The sequence below is a fragment of the Dermacentor silvarum genome, chromosome 1, assembly GCF_013339745.2.
Source record: "Dermacentor silvarum isolate Dsil-2018 chromosome 1, BIME_Dsil_1.4, whole genome shotgun sequence".
NCBI classification, from domain to species: domain Eukaryota; kingdom Metazoa; phylum Arthropoda; class Arachnida; order Ixodida; family Ixodidae; genus Dermacentor; species Dermacentor silvarum.
Window position 1 is genome coordinate 204,473,299 of NC_051154.1, and position 19,500 is coordinate 204,492,798.

Below are 19,500 nucleotides of genomic sequence, written 5' to 3' on the forward strand. Positions count from 1 at the left end.
ATCTCCCACGCGCAACCAACGAAGCGGGAAGCCAGCGCCGGAGGGAGCGGGGGGGGGGGGGGGGGGCACTTCTACTGTGCCAACAACCGCGCTCGTCGCTCGACCGCACGGTCTCTTATCTCTCCCACGCGCAAGCAAGGAAAGGGAAGCCAGCGCCGGAGGGAGCGGGGGGGGGGGGGGGGGCGCACTTTTCCTCTGCCAACAACCGCGCTCGTCGCTCGCCGCACCGTCTCTCATCTCCACACGGCTCTGACGCATTCGCCGCTCAGTTTCTGTTGAAACGATAGACCGCACGTACCTTCGCCCGCCCGCTGCAGCGTTTGCTGCCAGCGTTTTGACAGTCGTTGTCTGCAGTCATTCAGTGTGATCTATTCATGTTTGTTTGTGCGCGCTCACACCACGCTTGTTCATTAAGTTAGTAATAGTCGGGCCACATTTTCCAACGCACGCTACACATGTAATGCTGCCCGGATCGGCAGTGCAGCGCTACAGGTGTGTCCCTTCGCACGCGCGCTGCCCACGGGAAGCGCTTCTCATCAACACCACCGTTTCACACGCGCCTCCTCGTGGTCATCGAGTCTCTCTTCATGTCGGTCTACTTACGCCGCAGCACACCTGCTTACTTAATCAGCTCATGTTTACTACAATTCATATTGCTACCAAAGCCGCTCACCTTACTTCGTATGACATTGCTGTGTTGCTATCGCATTCATTGCTTCGCCCTTAGGGCGAAACTGTGACATTTTTTCGTAACCAAACGGAGTCACAGCCGCAGTGACAGCTGCAGCCTTAGCCCTGCAACCGCGTGCTGGTTATGAGTGCCAAACGGAAGCGCCTGTCTCTAGACGAAAAACTGGATGTTTTGCGTAGGCTGTACTCCGGGCAGAGTCATGTCGACGTTGCGAAGGCATTTGAGATCCCGGCGTCATCATTGTAGACAATTAAGAGTCAGCGTCAAGCAATCGCGGCCGCATCGGAAAGTGCAAAGTTCGAGCCCGCGCGCAAGAGACTGTGCACTGGATATTTCCCTAAAGTAGACGACGCTGTTGCCACATGGCTAAATGATTTACGATCCAGAAACATCCCTGTTTCAGGACCCATAATTCAAGAGAAGCCTGTGGAATTCGCAGCACTTTTCGATGTCACTGGCTTTGACGCAAGCAGTGGATGATTGCATCGTTTTCGGGCGTATTATGGTATCGCATTGAAACAGGTGTGTGGACCACTGCAGTCCTAAGTGCACAAGTGCAGCAAAAGATTACTGCCCATCTTAAAACATGCTAAATAAGCAGAAATTCACATTCAAATAAGCAGCATTGCAAATAAAAGGGTTCAAATTTCATTTAAACAACTGATGTTTTCTTTAGCTTCTGATCCTCGAACATATAATCCTAAAACATATAGTATCATTTGTAGAAAAAAATAATTTAATTGTCCCTAATCAGCATGGCTTTAGAAAAGGATTATCTACGACAACTCAACTGATTGAGACAATCCACGACTTAGCGCTTACAATGGACAAATGCAGTCAAACCGATATGATATTCCTAGACCTATCCAAAGCATTCGATCGGGTTTCCCATCCTAAATTACTTCAGAAACTTATCCACTATTTCGGTGACAACAACGTCACCAAGTGGATAAAAAGCTATCTTGCAGGTCGACGTCAATATGTATGTTTCAAAGACTACTCTTCTGATTGCGGCGATGTGCTATCTGGCGTCCCACAAGGTGCCGTTTTAGCTCCTATACTCTTTCTTCTTTTTATCAATGATTTACACTTTAATACTAACGCCACAGTAAGAATGTTTGCAGATGACTGCGTTATCTACAAGGAAATAACCTGTCGTGAAGACCAGATAACTTTAAACAGTGCACTTGAAAATATAACGCAATGGTGCCAAACGTGGCAGATGGTGATCAACACAGAAAAAACAGTTTATATGACAGTAACGAATAAAAGAGCGCCCATGAACTACCCGTATTATTTACAAGGACAGATGTTGAAGAAAGTAGAAGACTATAAATATTTAGGCGTCATAATTTCATCAGATCTTAAATGGGGCAAGCAGGTAACATATGTTGTTAATAAAGCACTGGCAGTTCTATACTCGTTAAAACGGTCGCTTAGATCGGCATCCATAGATACTAAACGCTTAGCATACCTGTCACTAGTTCGCTCTATACTGGATTATGGAATAGTATGTTGGTTTCCCTTCCGTAAAAAGTACATAGCAAAATTGGAGAGCGTACAAAGGAAAGCGATTAGATTTATTTTTAATAAGTATCGCCATCTTGACTCCCCTACAGAACTATTAAGGCAAGCTGAGCTTCCCACTATACAAAACCGAGCCCGACTACTTCGTCTTAAGTTTCTTTTCCTTCTTCTTAATGGTAGCATGAAAATCAATGCGAGTGACTACTTACAGCAGACAGATACACGTAGTTCTCGAACAAAACACACCAAGCACTTAACAGAATACAGATTTCACAACGACATATTCAGGTACTCATTTTTTCCACAGGCAATCCGTGAATGGAATCTGTTGCCTGATGACGTTGTCACCTGCACATCACTGCAAACCTTTATCGCCAAGTTAACAAACAGTGCTTTCTAGCTACTATATGCACGTAGGCGCGCTGTGTCGTACAATGGCATTTTGAATCACTTCGCAGTGTCTTGTTTTCTGCCCTGATATATATGTGGGTATGTATGTGTATATATATGTGTGTGTATAAGTGTGTGTATATATATATATGTATATATATTTTTTTTTGCTGTTCATGACTACATTTTCTTTCTTCGTTCTTCTTTTTTGTACTAACCTTCCAACACGGCGTTTACTACTTTTCCCCCTCGTTTTATAGCATTTGTATAATGAATATTGAGTGCATATTTTACTTCCCTGTTCACTTAAACTTATCTACGTCCGCGCCTACCTAAACCGTGTTCTCTTGAATATGTATCCTGCCCCTTTCCTGCAACAGCCTCAAATGTGAGGCTAGCAGTATGTTCAAATAAATACATAAATAACAAGTTGCAACATAGCTATTTCAGTTCAGCGAAATTTCACTTTAACGAACTTTTTCATGGGGGTCCCTTGAAGTTCGTTCAAGTGAAGTTTCACTGTAATAAAAAAACGTGTTTAGGAACATATTAGTAGCTATTTGAGCATAAATGCCCATTGCTCATCAAAGCTGTCTTGAGACAGACTATCATCAGAACAGAGCTTTTTAGTATGCTACCACTCCTTTTGTTACTGCTACCGTCTCCGACACCTGCCTGCTTTGTGCGTGCTTGCTAAGCTGCTACATATGTTTGCGGCATAGCTAGCACGTGCAAAGCTAGCACGTCGTCGAGGCGGTAGCACGTCTGGTATGCTAAAACACACGATGGCCGTTGGCAGCCGTCAATAAAACACAACTGCCGCCAAACCTCCGCATTGTCGTCTGACACCGAAATAGGCGTAGCGCGACTGCGAGATGAAACTCTCCAGGGATCACGCTGTAGTGCAGGAACTTTTTGTGTTCATGAGTGAGTACCGTAGGGGTATACAAGTGCCAAGGCTGTGTACAGCTATATGGCACATTACTCTCCTTAATCTTTATTAGATCCGCACACAAGCACACCTAGATAATCGAATTGTGCTCTGTACATTTCTTTGGGGCGCAGAATACTTGGGAATACTTTCCGAGTAAACGTTGCTCTGTTACGAAGTGCGAAAGAGCCGTTGACATCTCAGTGAGATCCGTCGCACTAGGATACGCTTATTTCAGGCGTATGGAACTTGGAACTGGACCTCAAATGGAACTTCGACCTAATGTTTGGGAAGTTTAAAGAACAAATGATAACTGTTTTTCCTGATATTGTACCTGACTGGACATTTCCGCCACGCACGCTGCTGCCGGCTTTCTCAGATCCGATACGTTGAATAATGGGGTAGACAACAAAACTAAAGTCAGGGCGCTTAATTCAACGCATAAAAATGTTGGTGTTTCGCTGCAACACTGGTTCCAGAATGCAGACCATAAAGGTTAAGCTGCGTTCACAGAGGCGCTCGAAGTCAACGCATCTCTATGTTGTCAAAGTTACGACACCATTATGAGGCTCCAGCGTTTCTTCTTCTTTCTGGCGTTTACTTGCCAAAACCAGTTCTGATTATGAGGCACACCGTAGTGGAGGGCTCCGGATTAATTCTGACCATCTGGGGTTCTTTAATGTGCACTACAACGCAAGCACAGAGGCATTTTTGCATTTTCGCCTCCATTGAAATGCGGCCGCCGCGGCCGGGATTCTAACCCGCGACCTCGTGCTCAGTAGCGCAACGCCTTAGTTGACTGAGACACCACGGCGGGTGCTCCAGCTTTTCTACCCACTGCTGTAGATAAATGTTAAATATTGCACAAGAATCTTCTGTACTGAAGTAAAGTTATCGGCACTAAAACTCATTGTCATGGCAATTACAATTTGAATGAAGGAAGTTTCTCCTGCCATGCACAGCATAATACCCCCTAAATAACACAACATTTAGTAAACGAGAAGAAAGGGGACCGAGGGGCCCGATTATTATTGATCATATTGTTACGATGGGGTGCGTTTATTTAACAGATGAATGAATGAAAAGGGGCCGCGCCGACACCGAGCCGCTACAAAGACAAGCGCACTTCGTTCTCCTCTTCTTGCGTCCTTGCCGTAGCTTTAGCGTAACAATATCATAAGAAGCCAACAAACAATGACACCAAGGACAACACAAGGGAAATTACTTGTACTTACTAATTGAATTAAAGAAATGATAAATAATGGAAATGAAAATGAATGAAAGAACAACTGTCCCCAGGTGGAGAATGATCCCATGTCTTCGCATTACGCGTGCGACGCTCTTACCATTGAGCTACCACGGAGCCGTTTTCCCATCCACTTTCTGGGGTATTTATGTTTTACAACGAAGACCAACCCCGGGAGTGTTAGCCATCGTAGCCACTTTCAAAGCATGACGGCGGATGTGGAACATCCTTTCTGCTGCAGAAGTCACGAGCACGTGATCTTTTTGGGTGATGGAAACTGGTCAATAAACCCACATATGCTAACTGAAGGCATCAATGTTGCCGGATTCGAGACCTTCGTTGTGTATTGAACGAGAAGAAAAGGGAACCGAGGGGCCCGATTTTGATTAATCATATTATAAGAAGCCAACAAACAATGACACCAAGGACAACATAGGGGACATAAATAAACATAAATACCCCAGAAAGTGGATGGTGAAACGGCTCCGTGGTAGCTCAATGGTAAGAGCATCGCACGCGTAATGCGAAGACATGGGATCATTCTCCACCTGGGGACAGTTGTTCTTTCATTCATTTTCATTTCCATTATTTATCATTTCTTTAATTCAATTAGTAAGTACAAGTTATTTCCCGTGTGTTGTCTTGGTGTCATAGTTTGTTGGCTTCTTACAACATTTAGTTGTAGGATGGGGTCTAGAGCACTTTCTAGATGTTCTTCTTCGACATGTTGATTAATTTCAGAAGTTTCCATGGAAGCCTAAAAGTTATGCCTACTTGTGGCTTATGCATACAAAAATAAAAAAAGAGTGGCCAGCAGGCAAAATCATTATTTGCCATATAAACTGGACGAGAAGAACCAATTAACGTATGTACAGCTTTATTGATACACAAGATTTTTAGACATCTTCTTGCTTGTGCACTACTTGCACGTTCAGATGGGCAACTTTCTAAACGACCTCATTAAATTAAAAAAAAATTACATTGGAATCAATTCGGTTCTCATGTCCACAAAAAAAGAAGAATCTGCCATAATGCATTTAGATTTAAGGTTATTGCCGCAAATTAAAAGAAACTTGATCCCATTTCATAGGAATGACATCCTAAAATCCATTTCATGCAGTGCATTATCAATCAAGGCTTTCGAGGACAAGAAGACTGAGTTTGTTTTCATTTTTTACGGTGCTATGAATGTTGCTTTTATAGTCGCACGAATTCACTCATTCAGACATATAAATGTTTTGGTAATGTACACTAAATACAAGGAGACGCTTTTCCGTAGTCCCGCCTCGCTAGCCATGGGAGAAACTGATCACGCTTGGTTGACGGCTCTTTAGCAATGGGTTCTCCACGTGCGCGGTCAGTCCTCTTGCTTCGTTTTGTTACGTGGTTGGATCTTGATTTCAATGCCTTGTATAGCTTTTAGCACAACTTCGATGGAGAGTTGCAGCTGATCCATCCGAAGCTTGGAGGTGACGGTGAAAAGCCGCATGATTTGGGTTAGCAAGATCTTCTCCTCCAAGTTAGCAAACCTTTGACCTGGTCAGAAAGAAAATTGCTGTTTAGGTATGCTATTGCATCAAAGTGATCTTTAAAGGGTTAGAATGAATGGAATTGACACAACCGTATTCCCTCTTTCCGAGAATGTCATTTACACACATAGATTGCACATTCTACAGTAAGTTTAGCAATAGCGTTGAGGCCAAAGGTAAGGGTTCCAACTTGATATGACTTCGTGCCCAAAAGTATTGTTTTTTCACTAAACCTTAATGTTAAGAGGCCGCGATGTTTGAGTTTATTGGTTGAAACAATGGGCCCAAACTCAAGTGTGCACAGTACTCGCAGGATCTGGAATGAATTTCAAATTGACCAAATTTGGTATGATGCTAGACTAAATTTACACGATTTTGTTATTACTAATACTACTACGATGATGTTGTTGCTCATATTTGCACGCGAATTTAATTATAGCTTTTTAGGCAAATTCAAGCACTTATTTTTTTTATAACACTCACCAATGCAGTTTCTAAAACCCCCGGAGAAGGGAATGTACAAATAAGGATTCTTTTCCTTGGTGTCGAGAAATCGTTCCGGCAGAAACGTGTCCGGATTTTCGTAGTACTTGGGATGCCTCTGTATGAAGTAGATAGCAGCGACAGCGACGGCTCCTCTGGGCACAGTGTATTCGCCTAAAGGAAGACAAATGAAAAAACAAAAACAAAAAAAAACTAGAGCGTCAAATTAAAGTTATTGCTGATATTGCTGTTTCACAAACAAAGCACATTACCCAAGATAAAATCAAACCACAAAGTAAGGAAAATGGGCACCGGTGATTGTTAAGTTTCTAAGTGCCGGGAAAGTCCTCATGTGGTATTTTTGCGCTTCATGTGCTCTTGCACGGAAATACAGTCGACCTTCGCACTCTCCCCTCAGTGTTTGATTAAAACGTATGGACAGTCATAACCAAACGTTCCTTCATTGGGTCCTAGCGTTCATTCAAAAGTGGACTCAACACAGCAGCAACGAGGCACGACGTCTGGAATTATTGCGAAAACGTCTTCAATGAGGAGAAACATTAAGACACTACGGCTGTCGCCAGCAGTATCCGTTCGTATGAAGCATGGCCAATCGTGCATAAGTTGCTATTGCATTGTCGTAGTGCGAAAATACAAAAAAAAAACCTTAAAATGGCGAACATAATCATAAGCTAGCTCACGTTGGCTTAGTTCAATCTACATGCAGCACCTAGCTCATTCAGTCTCGAGTAAATACACTCGTCATTACCACGCTCATAACATGAGAATTAAAATTTAAAAACAAAAAACAAAGCCCCGTATGCATGAACGGCTTCGAGAAAAATAAAAACATCCTACAAAAAGAAAGGAAAAATGTTTTTAATTAATTTGGCGAGTGTGCCTGTGCTGTGTCCGCATGAATAAGCGGTTCCACTTGATAAAAGAAGCATTTCAAGCTTAATTTTGGGGCCCTCCCAGCATGAAATACTGTTTCCAGTGTACTATAAGTGCCCTAATTCGAAGACATACGTGTCTCTCAGAGTTTGTGCATTTCAGCGTTCAAAAGACGAAACATTTTGACAGTTTATGCTTATTTTAGGGTTTATGTAAAGCACTGAAAAAATAGCAACCACGAGAAAAACATCTTTAAGCCAGTCCTCTCAAACTTCATGTTGTAAAGTAGATAAGTTATATTTTGATTTGTCGCACTGTTTATGGCTACCAATTTGTTAAATTAGCAGTGCCATCTAGAATAACAAAGAATACTGCATTTTCTGGTAGTGAGGAAATATTTAAGTACAGCCACTCAACAAACACATTTTATTTCGTAGAGACAGCAGTGTCGATGTCACGCACTTTATGTGTCTATGCATCCAAATATACTAGATGTGTACAAAAACGAACAACGTATGAACACTTAGATAAGACTATTTGCTGAGATATGATTAAATAAGTCAGCTACCATAAATTTCAATATTGTGACATCGGCCGCGTTCGATGATGTACAGGGTCGTCCACTCTTAGTACGAACGCGGCGCAGCGTGGCCGCGCTCCGCCGAGCACCAGCGCAGACGGCGCGGCCGCGCATCGAAGTTAGGCGGCGCAGGCGCACAAGGGCTTGCAGGTGTGGCTTCGTGTCGTGTGTCGTCTGCTAAAGCACGGCGTGCTCCGGCCCTTTAGCAGACGACACGAAGCCCCGCCTTTAATTCCCTATATGCGCCTGCGCCGCTTAGCTTCGATGTGCGGCCACGCTGCGCCGTGTTCGAACTAAGAGTGAACGACCCTGTACATACCATTAGGAGCCCAATGCCTAAAAAATATAGAAACAAACAACATTCTCACCAACTTGCATGTCCTCGTCGACGTTGCGAGCTATGAGCGGAACTGGGGGATAAAGTCTCATCGATTCCTGCAATGACCAACGAAGGGTTCTTGTGAGTCATACCTTTTGTTGTCTTGTTTTCATAAAACGACGTAATGCACTCTTTTAATAGTTCGCATCAGTTACTGCTATTATTTTATTAAAATCATATGAAAACCCCACAAAAGAGAAAAATCTATAGAGACCTGACGCACTGTAGGTATTGGTGTTATGGGAAAATCCTTGGAGGTAGCTGGCTATTCAGCTTCCTTTGGGGCTCGGCAAAGCATTACAGAGGTTGTCCAACAGGTTTGTGTGAGTCGAGCAATTGTGTTTGTGTCGTGAGCGTATGTTTGACGACAGCAATAAGATCACGACGACGGTGATGACGACAGTAGGATGGTGAAGGCGATGGCATAATTCCTGCTCTATATGCGTGTTTATGAAATGCCAATTTTTCGTCACTGGATCTGATGATACACGCGTACTGCATCGGTGCTGGGCAGGGAAAAGGGCGAGTACCACGCGCGTACAACAGGACGCACAGATGGGCCTTAACTACTATAGGTGGTCACTGAACCCGGTGCCCTTCTAAAACTGCAGTAACGCGCAAATAGCGTCCCAAACAACCCATCGGATAAGAGGGACGCAGTAATGGGGGACCTCGGATTCATCTGGACCACAAGGGATTCTTCAACGTGCACATAAATGTAAGTACACGACTGTTTTTAATTTCACGTGCCATCGAAATGACGCGTCCACGGCCGGGTATCGAACGTGTGACCTCGTACTCATAAGCCCAGCGCCATAACCAAGGCATCACCATGGCAGATACAACAAAAACAAATACAGCATGAAGAACAACAACAATACACAACGACAAAGCAGGGCACACTAATGGATGAGGTCGGAACAAAGAAACAGAAGGCCCACATGCCTCGGGGTCCAGTCGCGACATGTAAGCCATCTGCGTGTAGTGAGATCAACTGGAACATACCTTGACTACGCATTCCATGTACTTCAACTGTTTCACGTCTTCTATAGTGACATCCCTCTCCATGTCGTCAGCAAAAATGCTATCAATTTCTTCGTGCACCTTTGCCTGCACTTCGGGGTGATTTCCCAGCAAAAAAAGAGTGTAGCCTATGGAGCTGGCTGTTGTTTCAAACCCCTGGAAGGAGATCAAGAGCAATTTCGACGCTTGCAGTAACGACGTTTTTCACTTACCGTGTAGCACTACGTATATCGGTGTAGGTCGCGAGATAGGTTCAAGCTAACAGAAATGGTAGCACCGGGATAGATATATTTCCTTGCATGTCAAAGCTTGCTTAAACTGAATAAGATATTAGAAATCAAAACAGCTGGCATTACATTTATTTACACTATCACGCAAAGGATTAAGGCATGCCTAGAACTGTCCTGCCTATAATTCTACATCAGTCCAATATTTCCTTCCCGGCTGCAGACAACGCAGTGACAAAAGAAACGCACAGAATTATGTTGTAGAACGTAGAAATGAAATCCCATGTTCACATTAAGCAGGATGTGTTTGCTTCCAGTGGTGAAACTAAATGTATTTCCCTTTCGAGGAAGGTTCGGTGGAGTCCACCGTGCTGTGCGCACTAGGTGTTACCAGAATGCACTATTTTTTTTTGTTCAATGACATGCGGGAAGTTCCTGTCGCAAAATTGTCGCCACCCGAAAACAGCTCAAAAAGGAAGGAGGAAAGGACTGCAAAATAGCTAGGCATATTTCTCAAGGAGACGATAGACTAACCTTGACTGCGTTCGGCACGTGTTGTAATCAACACACTGTCAAGATAATAATGATGATAATAATTAAAGACTTTACTCAAGTTTTTCCAGTGTTGCGGCTTCAATTCGAAACGTCTGCACTTAAGTTAGCCGAGTTTGATAATTATAGGTTATTAAAAAGCGCCAAACAGCTTATGTAAAATATGCAGCTTTCTTTCAAATTAATTTCATACCTGTCACATCCCCCTCTCCCATTTTTTAAAGTAATTTGACAGAAACGCTGCTTTGAAGTATTTACAAACTTCTCATCTGGCGACTGAATCAAGCAGAGCAAACACAGTCCTTGGTGTTGAAGTCTGTGCTTTGCCTTTTGCATGGAGGCGAGATTGAAAAAAAAAAGTTAACATAGACAAATGAAAATAAAGCTAACCCCAATAAAGATAGACGTGACCTCATTCCTGACTTCTTCTTCCGTTAGTGTGCCATCCACCATGTGCATATGTAGGAGAATGTCCAGGAAGGACTTCTTTGAATCCGCTTTCACCTTGCCGATCTTGTATTCAGACAGTCGCTGTTTCACAATCTAAAAAAAAAAGACAAAACAATGAACGTGTCGGGGAGACAGAGGTGGCTACGAACTTGCGATGCCAGGCGGCCCTTCATTCCTCTGTAATAGTTCTAACCCCGCTGCTGCCATTGATACAATGAAAATGAGCGCCTGTGGGTGGGGATAATAAACATATCGATGGAGCAGTGAAAAAAAAAGAGAAAGCAAAGATTGAAAGAGGTCGTGCTCCACAGTATCTTTACCCTTCTGTTGTACTCGTGGATGAACTTGATATTTTTCTTGAAGTCCTTTGAAGACTGGGTCATGCTGTAAATGATGTCGGACCAGTGAACAAGGTTCAACATCCTCGCTATCACGCTGGCACCAATTCTGTGAACAAATAAGAGAGAACACTATGAATTATTTGTGTTGGAAGAAAGTATCAGGGCTGTTGAACGTGCTTGTTCGTACTCATCGTTTATTTCGAGCAGCCGCATCCTTTGAACCTCTGCTTCATCGATCTGAACGCCCAGCGCAGTCTCTAGATGTAAGAGGAAAAAAAAACAGAAAAAGAAGTTGCTTTGAATGCTATTCGTCATTTAATGTACTGCCTCTTTTAAGGCGATTACCATTAACACGGACCTGTAATGTCATCTAATCGTACTGGAAAGTTCGGTTACACTCGAGCGGCAACTTAGTGGAACTTCGAAGTATTCTTACGCGCATATATACTATGTTGCTTTGTGACCACCATTATTATTGATGAGTTCGCTACACATCAGGGCGTGTATTCACAAAGATTTTTGTTTGTAGGCGATCTTCGCCACATATGGCTTGTCGCCTTCGCCAGTGATATGTCTAGCATCAGGACTGGCCGGAATTTGCTCTTACAGAAAAATTCAGCATAGCAGATTTTTGTCAATACTGGCACAGAGGTAGAATCCAGGATTATTTTCGTTCGTAAGTGCTGTTTGACACTGGACCGTTGTATTCAAGAATGATATCTCCGTCTTCACGACAGGCTCATATTAGCTCTTGCAAACAAGTCTAGCGTAAGCACCTTTTTTTTATAATTCCGCCCTCTATTTCTGCTAGCTAGTTATGAGTAAAGGCCGTCCAAGTTTGGGCTTGGTTTCTTTATGTGCCACTTGTCTTTTGCCGGCGCTTAATATTAGACATGAAGCCGAAATACGTAAGTTCTTTGATGAAGATGCATTCAACACGTATCCCAGTCACTTAGCGCCACTTTTCAATTATGGCAATGAAAGGTTGACTGCTAACTCTACTAGCGCATCTTGGAGCCCGCGAAACATAAAAAAAAGCAGCTTCGTCAGATAGGGAAAAATTGAAAGCGATAGCAAGGTTTAGCGCTGTGCTCGAGCTTATCGGACGGTGTTGTAACAATACGCGGGGCGCGGTATGTTGGCGCAACGCAGAATGCGAGACAATTGCTGCTGCGCCGCAGGAACAGCACCCTGGCATATACCAGGCAGTCGCACCTCGGTGCTGCGCGAGATGAGAGCGACGGGTAAACAACCGGCATTTGCTAGCGGCCTAATGAAAGGATTAGATAGCGTTAGCTCGGTGTTTACTACCCGTTCCGTTGAGACCACGCTCACTGGTGTGTGCACCAGTGAGTGTGGGAGGTATGCACACAGCTGCTCAGCAGGAGACCTAATGTGTGTGCGCACAACGTTCACGTCAACAGCGGAAGGCGGAACGCTGCCCTGACTCCGCTGCAGAGTCGATTAATTAACTCTGCAGTGACTTCCGTGGCTACCGTGGCTTCGACGTTTTTGCGGCCAAATGCGCTGCGTGTCTGTGGAGACCTTCCAAGCATGCGCGTGGCAGGCCGGCGCATGCTCGGCCTGCCACGCGTGGGCCGAGCATGCGCCGTCATTATACCGCGACAGCACGACGACGGCAGCTGCGGTAACGGCGCGAACCTGCCTCGCGTGCGCCCGTATATAATTTCTCTGGCAAGGAGATGAAATCAGAACCAAGACCGCGGTAAATGCCAACGACGACACGGCCTTAAGTTTAACGTCGTGTCGACGACATAAATAGAAACCGGCGCTTGCAGAAAGTGCAAGAGCGGCACTGAACAGGTGAAATAAGGAAAACATCGGTAATAACGCACCAGCGGGTAGCCAGCACATTGTACTAATTTGCCCTTTGTTTTTCTCGTACAGCTATGAAGCATTCCTCTATATGAATATTTTACAGCGCAGGCTGTGTACCCAGAATATACAACGCATTTTTTTAGACTATACAGACATTTTATAAAAATGACAAGGAGGATAGCAAATATGGCGTTTTTGCAGATAAGTTCTTTGTCGAGGCGGATATAATTTGCCACTAATACCCTGAGCATCAGAAGACTAACGAAAAAAGAAATCCGTTAACTAAGGTTTTCATTCGAACCTTGGGGGCAGTTATTTAAATGACATATTTGGAATCTCTCCTTTCCTGTCACTTTACCTCCCACTCCCCTCTCTCTCCAGCGTAGGGTAGCAAACCGGATCTTCCCATCTGGTTATCCTTCCAGCCTTTCCCCCTTCTACTGTCTCTCTCTTTGGAAGCAGTCACATTGTAACGTACCGGCATAATATTTGAATTATGAAAAATCGCAGCTAATTCAAGAAATTCATCGTCGTATTTCAACGCTCAATCCAGGCACTTTCGAAACCGAGCGCTTCGTGAGCGCAGAAAATTCCGCCCTGCTATCACATCACACGGAAACGCCCCGTACCCTTCGTGGTGGTTAGTGGCTATGGCGCTGCGCTGCTGAGCCCGAAGCTGCGTGATCGAATGCCGGCCGCGACGGCCGCATTTCGATGGGGGCGAAATGAAAAACACGTCCGCGAAGCGTGCATTGGGTGCATGCTAAGGAATCCCGGTTGCATGGTCGACATGGAGCCCACTACGACGTGTTTCATAATCATATCGTAGTATATATAGGCACGTAAAACACCAGAATATAATTTAAATTTTGAAACGCCCCGTGGTGAACAGCGTGACGAAGTTTAAAACTGAACGTCGCGTCCAGTGGCCGCCGATACCGATACGGCACATTTTCCCTGGCAAACATCTGCTGCGACGTGCTGTATTAGTATCTGCCGCGACATGCCATTATTCAAAATTCGTCACCGTTTGACGTAGCTGTGGCGCGCGCTCGGTTTTGATAGTGCCTGGATTTAGCTTTGAAATTCGATGAATTTCGAATTAGGCGATTATTCTAAGATAAAAAAATAGGGGATCATTATAATGTTACGGCGTCATAATTTGCCATATGAATAGCTGCCTCCAAGGCTGGAATAAAAAGTTAATCAATATATTTTCTTTGTACATTTGCCTTCAATACTCACATTATTAGCGGCAAAGTACGTCCGCCTCGCCGAAGAACTTTCTGCATGAAAGCGACGTTCGCTACGCTCATAGCCTTCTTATAAACAAAATCTGTATGATCTTAAAAAAAAATAACACCCACTATAGTATGCCATGGCAGGCATGCGTGCGACAGAGACACTCAATGTCGCTGGAAGCCGCAGTCTATGCCCAGCGAACGGAGCCAACACGCAGTTTAGGGAACACTGACTGAGTTTTAGAAGGCTCGGTGGGCAGAAGCAGAACGTCATAGCTCGATCGCAACTGAGGGAATAAAGGAAAGATACTTGCTGAAAAAATATTGCGAAAAGGCGCAGCGCTGGAAAAGGGTCGGTGCACGCGTCACGGAAGTTTTCCTGAAGACGCGCTCAGCGGCAATTGCATTATATGCGATCGTGAGTGGCTCGAAAACATCCTTCGCACAGTGCATTTCTGAGAGCTACATTTTCCGACAAAGATGCGGCTTTTGTACGAGTGTGCGGGACGTGCAGGCCGACATTTTCGCAAAACAAAACAAAACAAAAAAAAAAAAAACATTGCTTCCGTTTTCTCAGAATTACTAATACGGATGCATACCCATAAAGTCTAATTTAGTAAGTGCGTGGCTCTTTTCTCCTCGCAGATGTTTACGTCTATGCGGCGGCTGATGCACGGCTCAGGAAAGTTTGCAATGGTCGACGTAAACAGCGTGGTCATAGCGTTGTCCGAGATCTTACAGAGCCTTAGTGCATGGATGGTCTATTGAAGAAACCCACGCTAAGCAAGATCACGTATCTCGCAGACATAATGCCCAAGGCCGATGCTTGGCAGGAATACCAAGGTGAGTAGGTGAAGATTTCAATGAGCAGCAGCTCACTCAAAGCTGTCGCAGTAATTGAGGTGTGAATACCAGGAGTTTAAGGATTAAGCCAACTTTTATTTAATGACAAAGCAAATCTATCGTTGTTAAAATTCTTGTAATAAGCCACTACTTGTGTTAGCAGTGAAAAATTTCTTTAGGATAACGTTAGCAATCTGTTGCAGTTGGTATCTAGCTAGAAACATGGCCGGAACGGTAATGTAGCGACACTATGCTGAAACTTTATATATTAAAGTGCACTCACCGAACTTAAGAAGGGCACATCGAGGCCTCATGGTGCATGCCATTTGCAATACCGAGATCAGGGCAGCAAAGTTCGCAGTAATTCATCTGCGATGACAAGTTTAAAGGGCCCCTAAACCACCCAGAGGTCGAAATTTAGTTGTGGTGTTGCAGTTGTGCACGAGTGTACAACGAACACGTAGCCGCGAGATTTTTTTGAAATAGAGCCGTAATAGCGGAGTTACACGCGTTTGATGATCGAAACACGGCCCTCGCTTGTTTCACTCTTTCCTTCGCTACTCTCCTCGTCGGCTAGTCTCTCCTCCTCGCCTAGTGCTCCTCCAAATGTCACGTGAAATACGTCATCGCCAACGCGCTTCTCAAGAACACTGTCCACTTCCGGTTAAGGCACGTCCACACTAGCGGCAAATATACCCACGGCGAACGGCCTCCAGTGCCGTAGAACGTCTGCCGCGCGAGAGGGGTCCAAAGTAGACAGCAATTCGGCCGACGCACCGCCCCCAGCACGATCGACGGGCGAATCGACGACCGCGAAGCTGCGCGCCTCCGCCGCCGGCGACTAAAACATCGGCAGCGGCTTCTCTTCCAAGCAAAATAATTTCCGATAGATAAAGCGATGCATAAATTGTGCATTTTATGAAAAACGATATCCACTGACAAACGTTTAACATGAACGAGAGCTCCGATACTTGTCGAGCTCAGCTGCAGCGCACGGCTGCCGACAGGAGGCGACCAGCTCGGCTGTGCTCGCATCGCAGCGGACGGCGCCGCTAATATCAGCGTATTTTTCTTCTTTGTGTACAATTTTTACGAAGAGTGACAACAACGATAAGAAAATATTGCGGCTTGTGAGCATCGGTAATTCATTCCGAAGCGCCGTCTGCTTTAGCTTTGAAGTGAACCGGAAAAGGCCTAGTGACGATATAGGCGCCGTCGAGCGATCAGCGGCGGTGAGGCTGCCGCACAAATGAGTCCCGGTCTCATCCTCTCTATGGCAAGGAAATCTCGCCGTTCGCGAGCAAAACCGCCGCCGAACCACGGCCCGCGAATGGCAAACGGCGTGCGGCGGGTTACCATGCCGGTAACGTGGACGGGCCTTAGCCGCGACTCATCGCTTCTCGGCTACCCGCTGTTGCTGCCGTGCCGGCCCCTGCTCATGCAAAACCTGTCGCTATGGAGCCTGTGTTGCGCGCACGTCTAGAAAGGCCTACACTGTCGCACTCTGTTCGCGCAGCTAATCAGACCGCTAAGCACAACTGTGTTGTAACGCGAGCGATTTGGCACTTGCGTTGCGGGCTGTAATTACCCATTCGCAAGCGCGCACAAGCGAGCAACACGGCGAGGAAGAGCTGGGAGCGCGCGTGCCTGCTAGCACACTAACCGGAAGTCGTAGGTTCTTGCTTGACCAATCGACATCGTCGCTCCGGTTAACATCACCAGGTGCACCCTGGTGACATCACGACGACCGCTGGGGATACCGGAAAGGCTCGGAGAGGAGCACGGCATTGTTTTTAGATTTTGTGGCGCGCCCGCGGCGCGTAGCGCTGCAGCGTTTGGCATAGTTGATTGTGACGGCATTCTGAAATCGATGCGCATGTTTACTTGAAATGTTCAAAAAATATCTGAGGTGGTTTAGGGGCCCTTTAAATTACAGCCTAGCTCTAATTTACACTTGTCACACGATAAAATCAAATCGAAAGCGCCGACAAAGCAGCTTGCTCCGCCCATCAACAAGTCTAGCGTGTAACTCAGCTATAGTTCAAAGGCCTGATCCCGCGCGGCAACTTAGCCTACTTGGTCATTGCAATGAATTGTTTCAGCGAATGTGCCAACTCGCGACTGCTCGCCCTTGACCGTTCATTGGGCCTTTGACTACCGCCTTGTCTATCTCGATGCGACGCAACTTTACCGTGTCGCCTGTAGCTGGGCGTCGTCTTTACAAATGCCTACTGCTTCCGCATCGGCATGTTGGACAGTGAGTGCCTCGTGCGATTTTTGTGATTGCGGCGATCATCATCTACTGCCATTATTTGATGACGAAAGACAGAATTTGCGTGTTGGCTTAAGCCGACTGGACGAGAGAGAGACAGAAAGATATATATATATATATATATATATATATATATATATATATATATATATATATATATATTATGATAAAAAAGTGGAGTAGTCGGCCTAACTCAAAGGTCTGACGTGCAGAGGGTAAAAAAATAAGATAAGAAAGAACATGTGCTGATCCCACGCACTGTGGAAATTCGAAACTTCCATTGGTGTTTGCGAAGAAACCTGTTCTTGTTTAGCGATCATTTCGATGTATAAAGCCCACGAACAAGTTTTGCACATTTTCATCGGGAAACTCCTGGCTCAACATAAACTAGGGGCGCTTGAGCATGTGAATTCTACAAGTGAGAACGAAGATGATGTCTTGCACCACCACTCTGGAGTTTGCGCTGACTCTGTGTGGATGCGTGAATTGGAGAGCTGCTTCAGTTCAGTGAAGTCTCTTAGTCACGCAAGGTTGGTGCGGTGGAGACCACGACGGACGAAACTGACTTAAGATGGCCTGCTTCGTGACTCTTTTTGTGTCCCGAGGAGCCTTTTTGGCCTGAACTGCAACGCTTTGTGCGCAAGTCTGTCAGCGGCATCGGTGCCTGCTATGCCGATATGTGAAGACAGCCATTGGAAAAGGATGGCAAAACCAGTTTTATAATTCTTTAACAGCACATAACCTGCGTTGGATGCACTTATCAAGGATGCAGCACAGCCTTGCTGTCTGAAAAGAGAACAGCAGGCTGCGGCTAGTAGGACTTTAGTTTCAGCTAGGTTGCTTCGATGGCGACACTTTCACATGTCATAGACGACCCGACGTGGTCATGTCTGGTAGCCTATGAGACATTGAGAACCGGGATCACGTAAGCCGCTGCACTAGCTCCATTCTCTTAGTCAACACAGCGGTCGGTGTATAACTGGAGATGACGGCCGTGCATTTTGTCAAGGTGTTCGAATACCAGAGATCTTGCTTCCGCAGCAGGTGTAAGACGTTTGGTGCGAATATGAGGAATGTTTAGTTGACATTCAACGCTCTCGTACGACCACGGTGGCTCCAGATGCTCTGGTGTTTTTTTTTAGTAAATTGCGGGCCAAATACACGAAGCGTGTTGAGCGCCACAGAAGCTTTTTTTCCCAGTTGCCGTTAATATCGCCGTCAAAGTCCCATCGCGATCGCCCCGAGTCACTGCATCGGAATGGACTCAGGACAGCACTTGGCGCGCAACAAGCAGCTGCCTGCAACGAGGAGAAAAGGGAGGAAATGCAGGGAGGTGAATAAGACGCGCTTGGCTTTGCTACCCTACGCAGGGGGAAGGGGTAACAAGGTATTGGACGAGTCTCAGTCGTCCTCTCTCCACATAAACTCGATTCCTACATTGCGTGGGATATGCATATTTTTTTCTATTCGTCCTGCTTTCATCTCCATCTGTGTATGATAGCAAACTTCCCTACCTTTCATTCTCTGACTCTCTACACGGCACATTTTCTTTAGTGCCATTTGATTTTTTGTAGTTAGCCCCCACATATATAGAGACGACCGAAGAAGAGGACTAGCCTAATGCCGCGTAGATCTGGGAGTGTTGTGCTTGTCATTGAAATAATGGCTGACGACGGTTAAAAGGATTCGCAAGCAAGACTTACTATTTAGTTCTCGAGCGGACGACGCTTCTTAATGTAGCACGCTGGTTTCAAAAACGGAATAAGCCAATTAAGCAATTTGAATAATTCATTGTGTTCAAGCGTCGTTGCGACGCGGACAATTCGCAACTTGCTATTGCGCCCAAATAGAACGTGCGCACATGTACAACGAATTTTAAGGAAAGCTTTCATTGCGAAGCAATAAGGGTTTTGATTCTGCGGTGGTTGAGCTGTGAAGGGCAGAGGATAATGCGGAGAGGGGGTGGGGTGGTAAGAAGGGTGACTGTGGAGAGGAAACTGTGAGAGCTCTACTGTGGAGAAAGGAGGGCGCATCTAGGGCACGGCTCCATTTGATTGGTTGT

General features: G+C 45.4%; 1 protein-coding gene across 1 annotated transcript in view; it reads right to left on the reverse strand.

Moving 5' to 3' along the window:
* Nucleotides 1-5,945: 5,945 nt before the first annotated feature.
* LOC119436669 (cytochrome P450 4V2) overlaps nt 5,946-19,500 on the reverse strand; it is a 48,287-nt gene continuing 34,732 nt past the window's right edge. The window contains exons 6-12 of the mRNA XM_037703627.2: nt 11,431-11,500; nt 11,223-11,349; nt 10,843-10,995; nt 9,656-9,829; nt 8,640-8,706; nt 6,798-6,971; nt 5,946-6,321 (exon numbers count right to left, since the gene is read on the reverse strand). Of these exons, the coding sequence (XP_037559555.1) occupies nt 6,143-6,321; nt 6,798-6,971; nt 8,640-8,706; nt 9,656-9,829; nt 10,843-10,995; nt 11,223-11,349; nt 11,431-11,500 (944 nt within the window). The 3' untranslated portion in view covers nt 5,946-6,142. The remainder of the gene's footprint in view (nt 6,322-6,797; nt 6,972-8,639; nt 8,707-9,655; nt 9,830-10,842; nt 10,996-11,222; nt 11,350-11,430; nt 11,501-19,500) is intronic.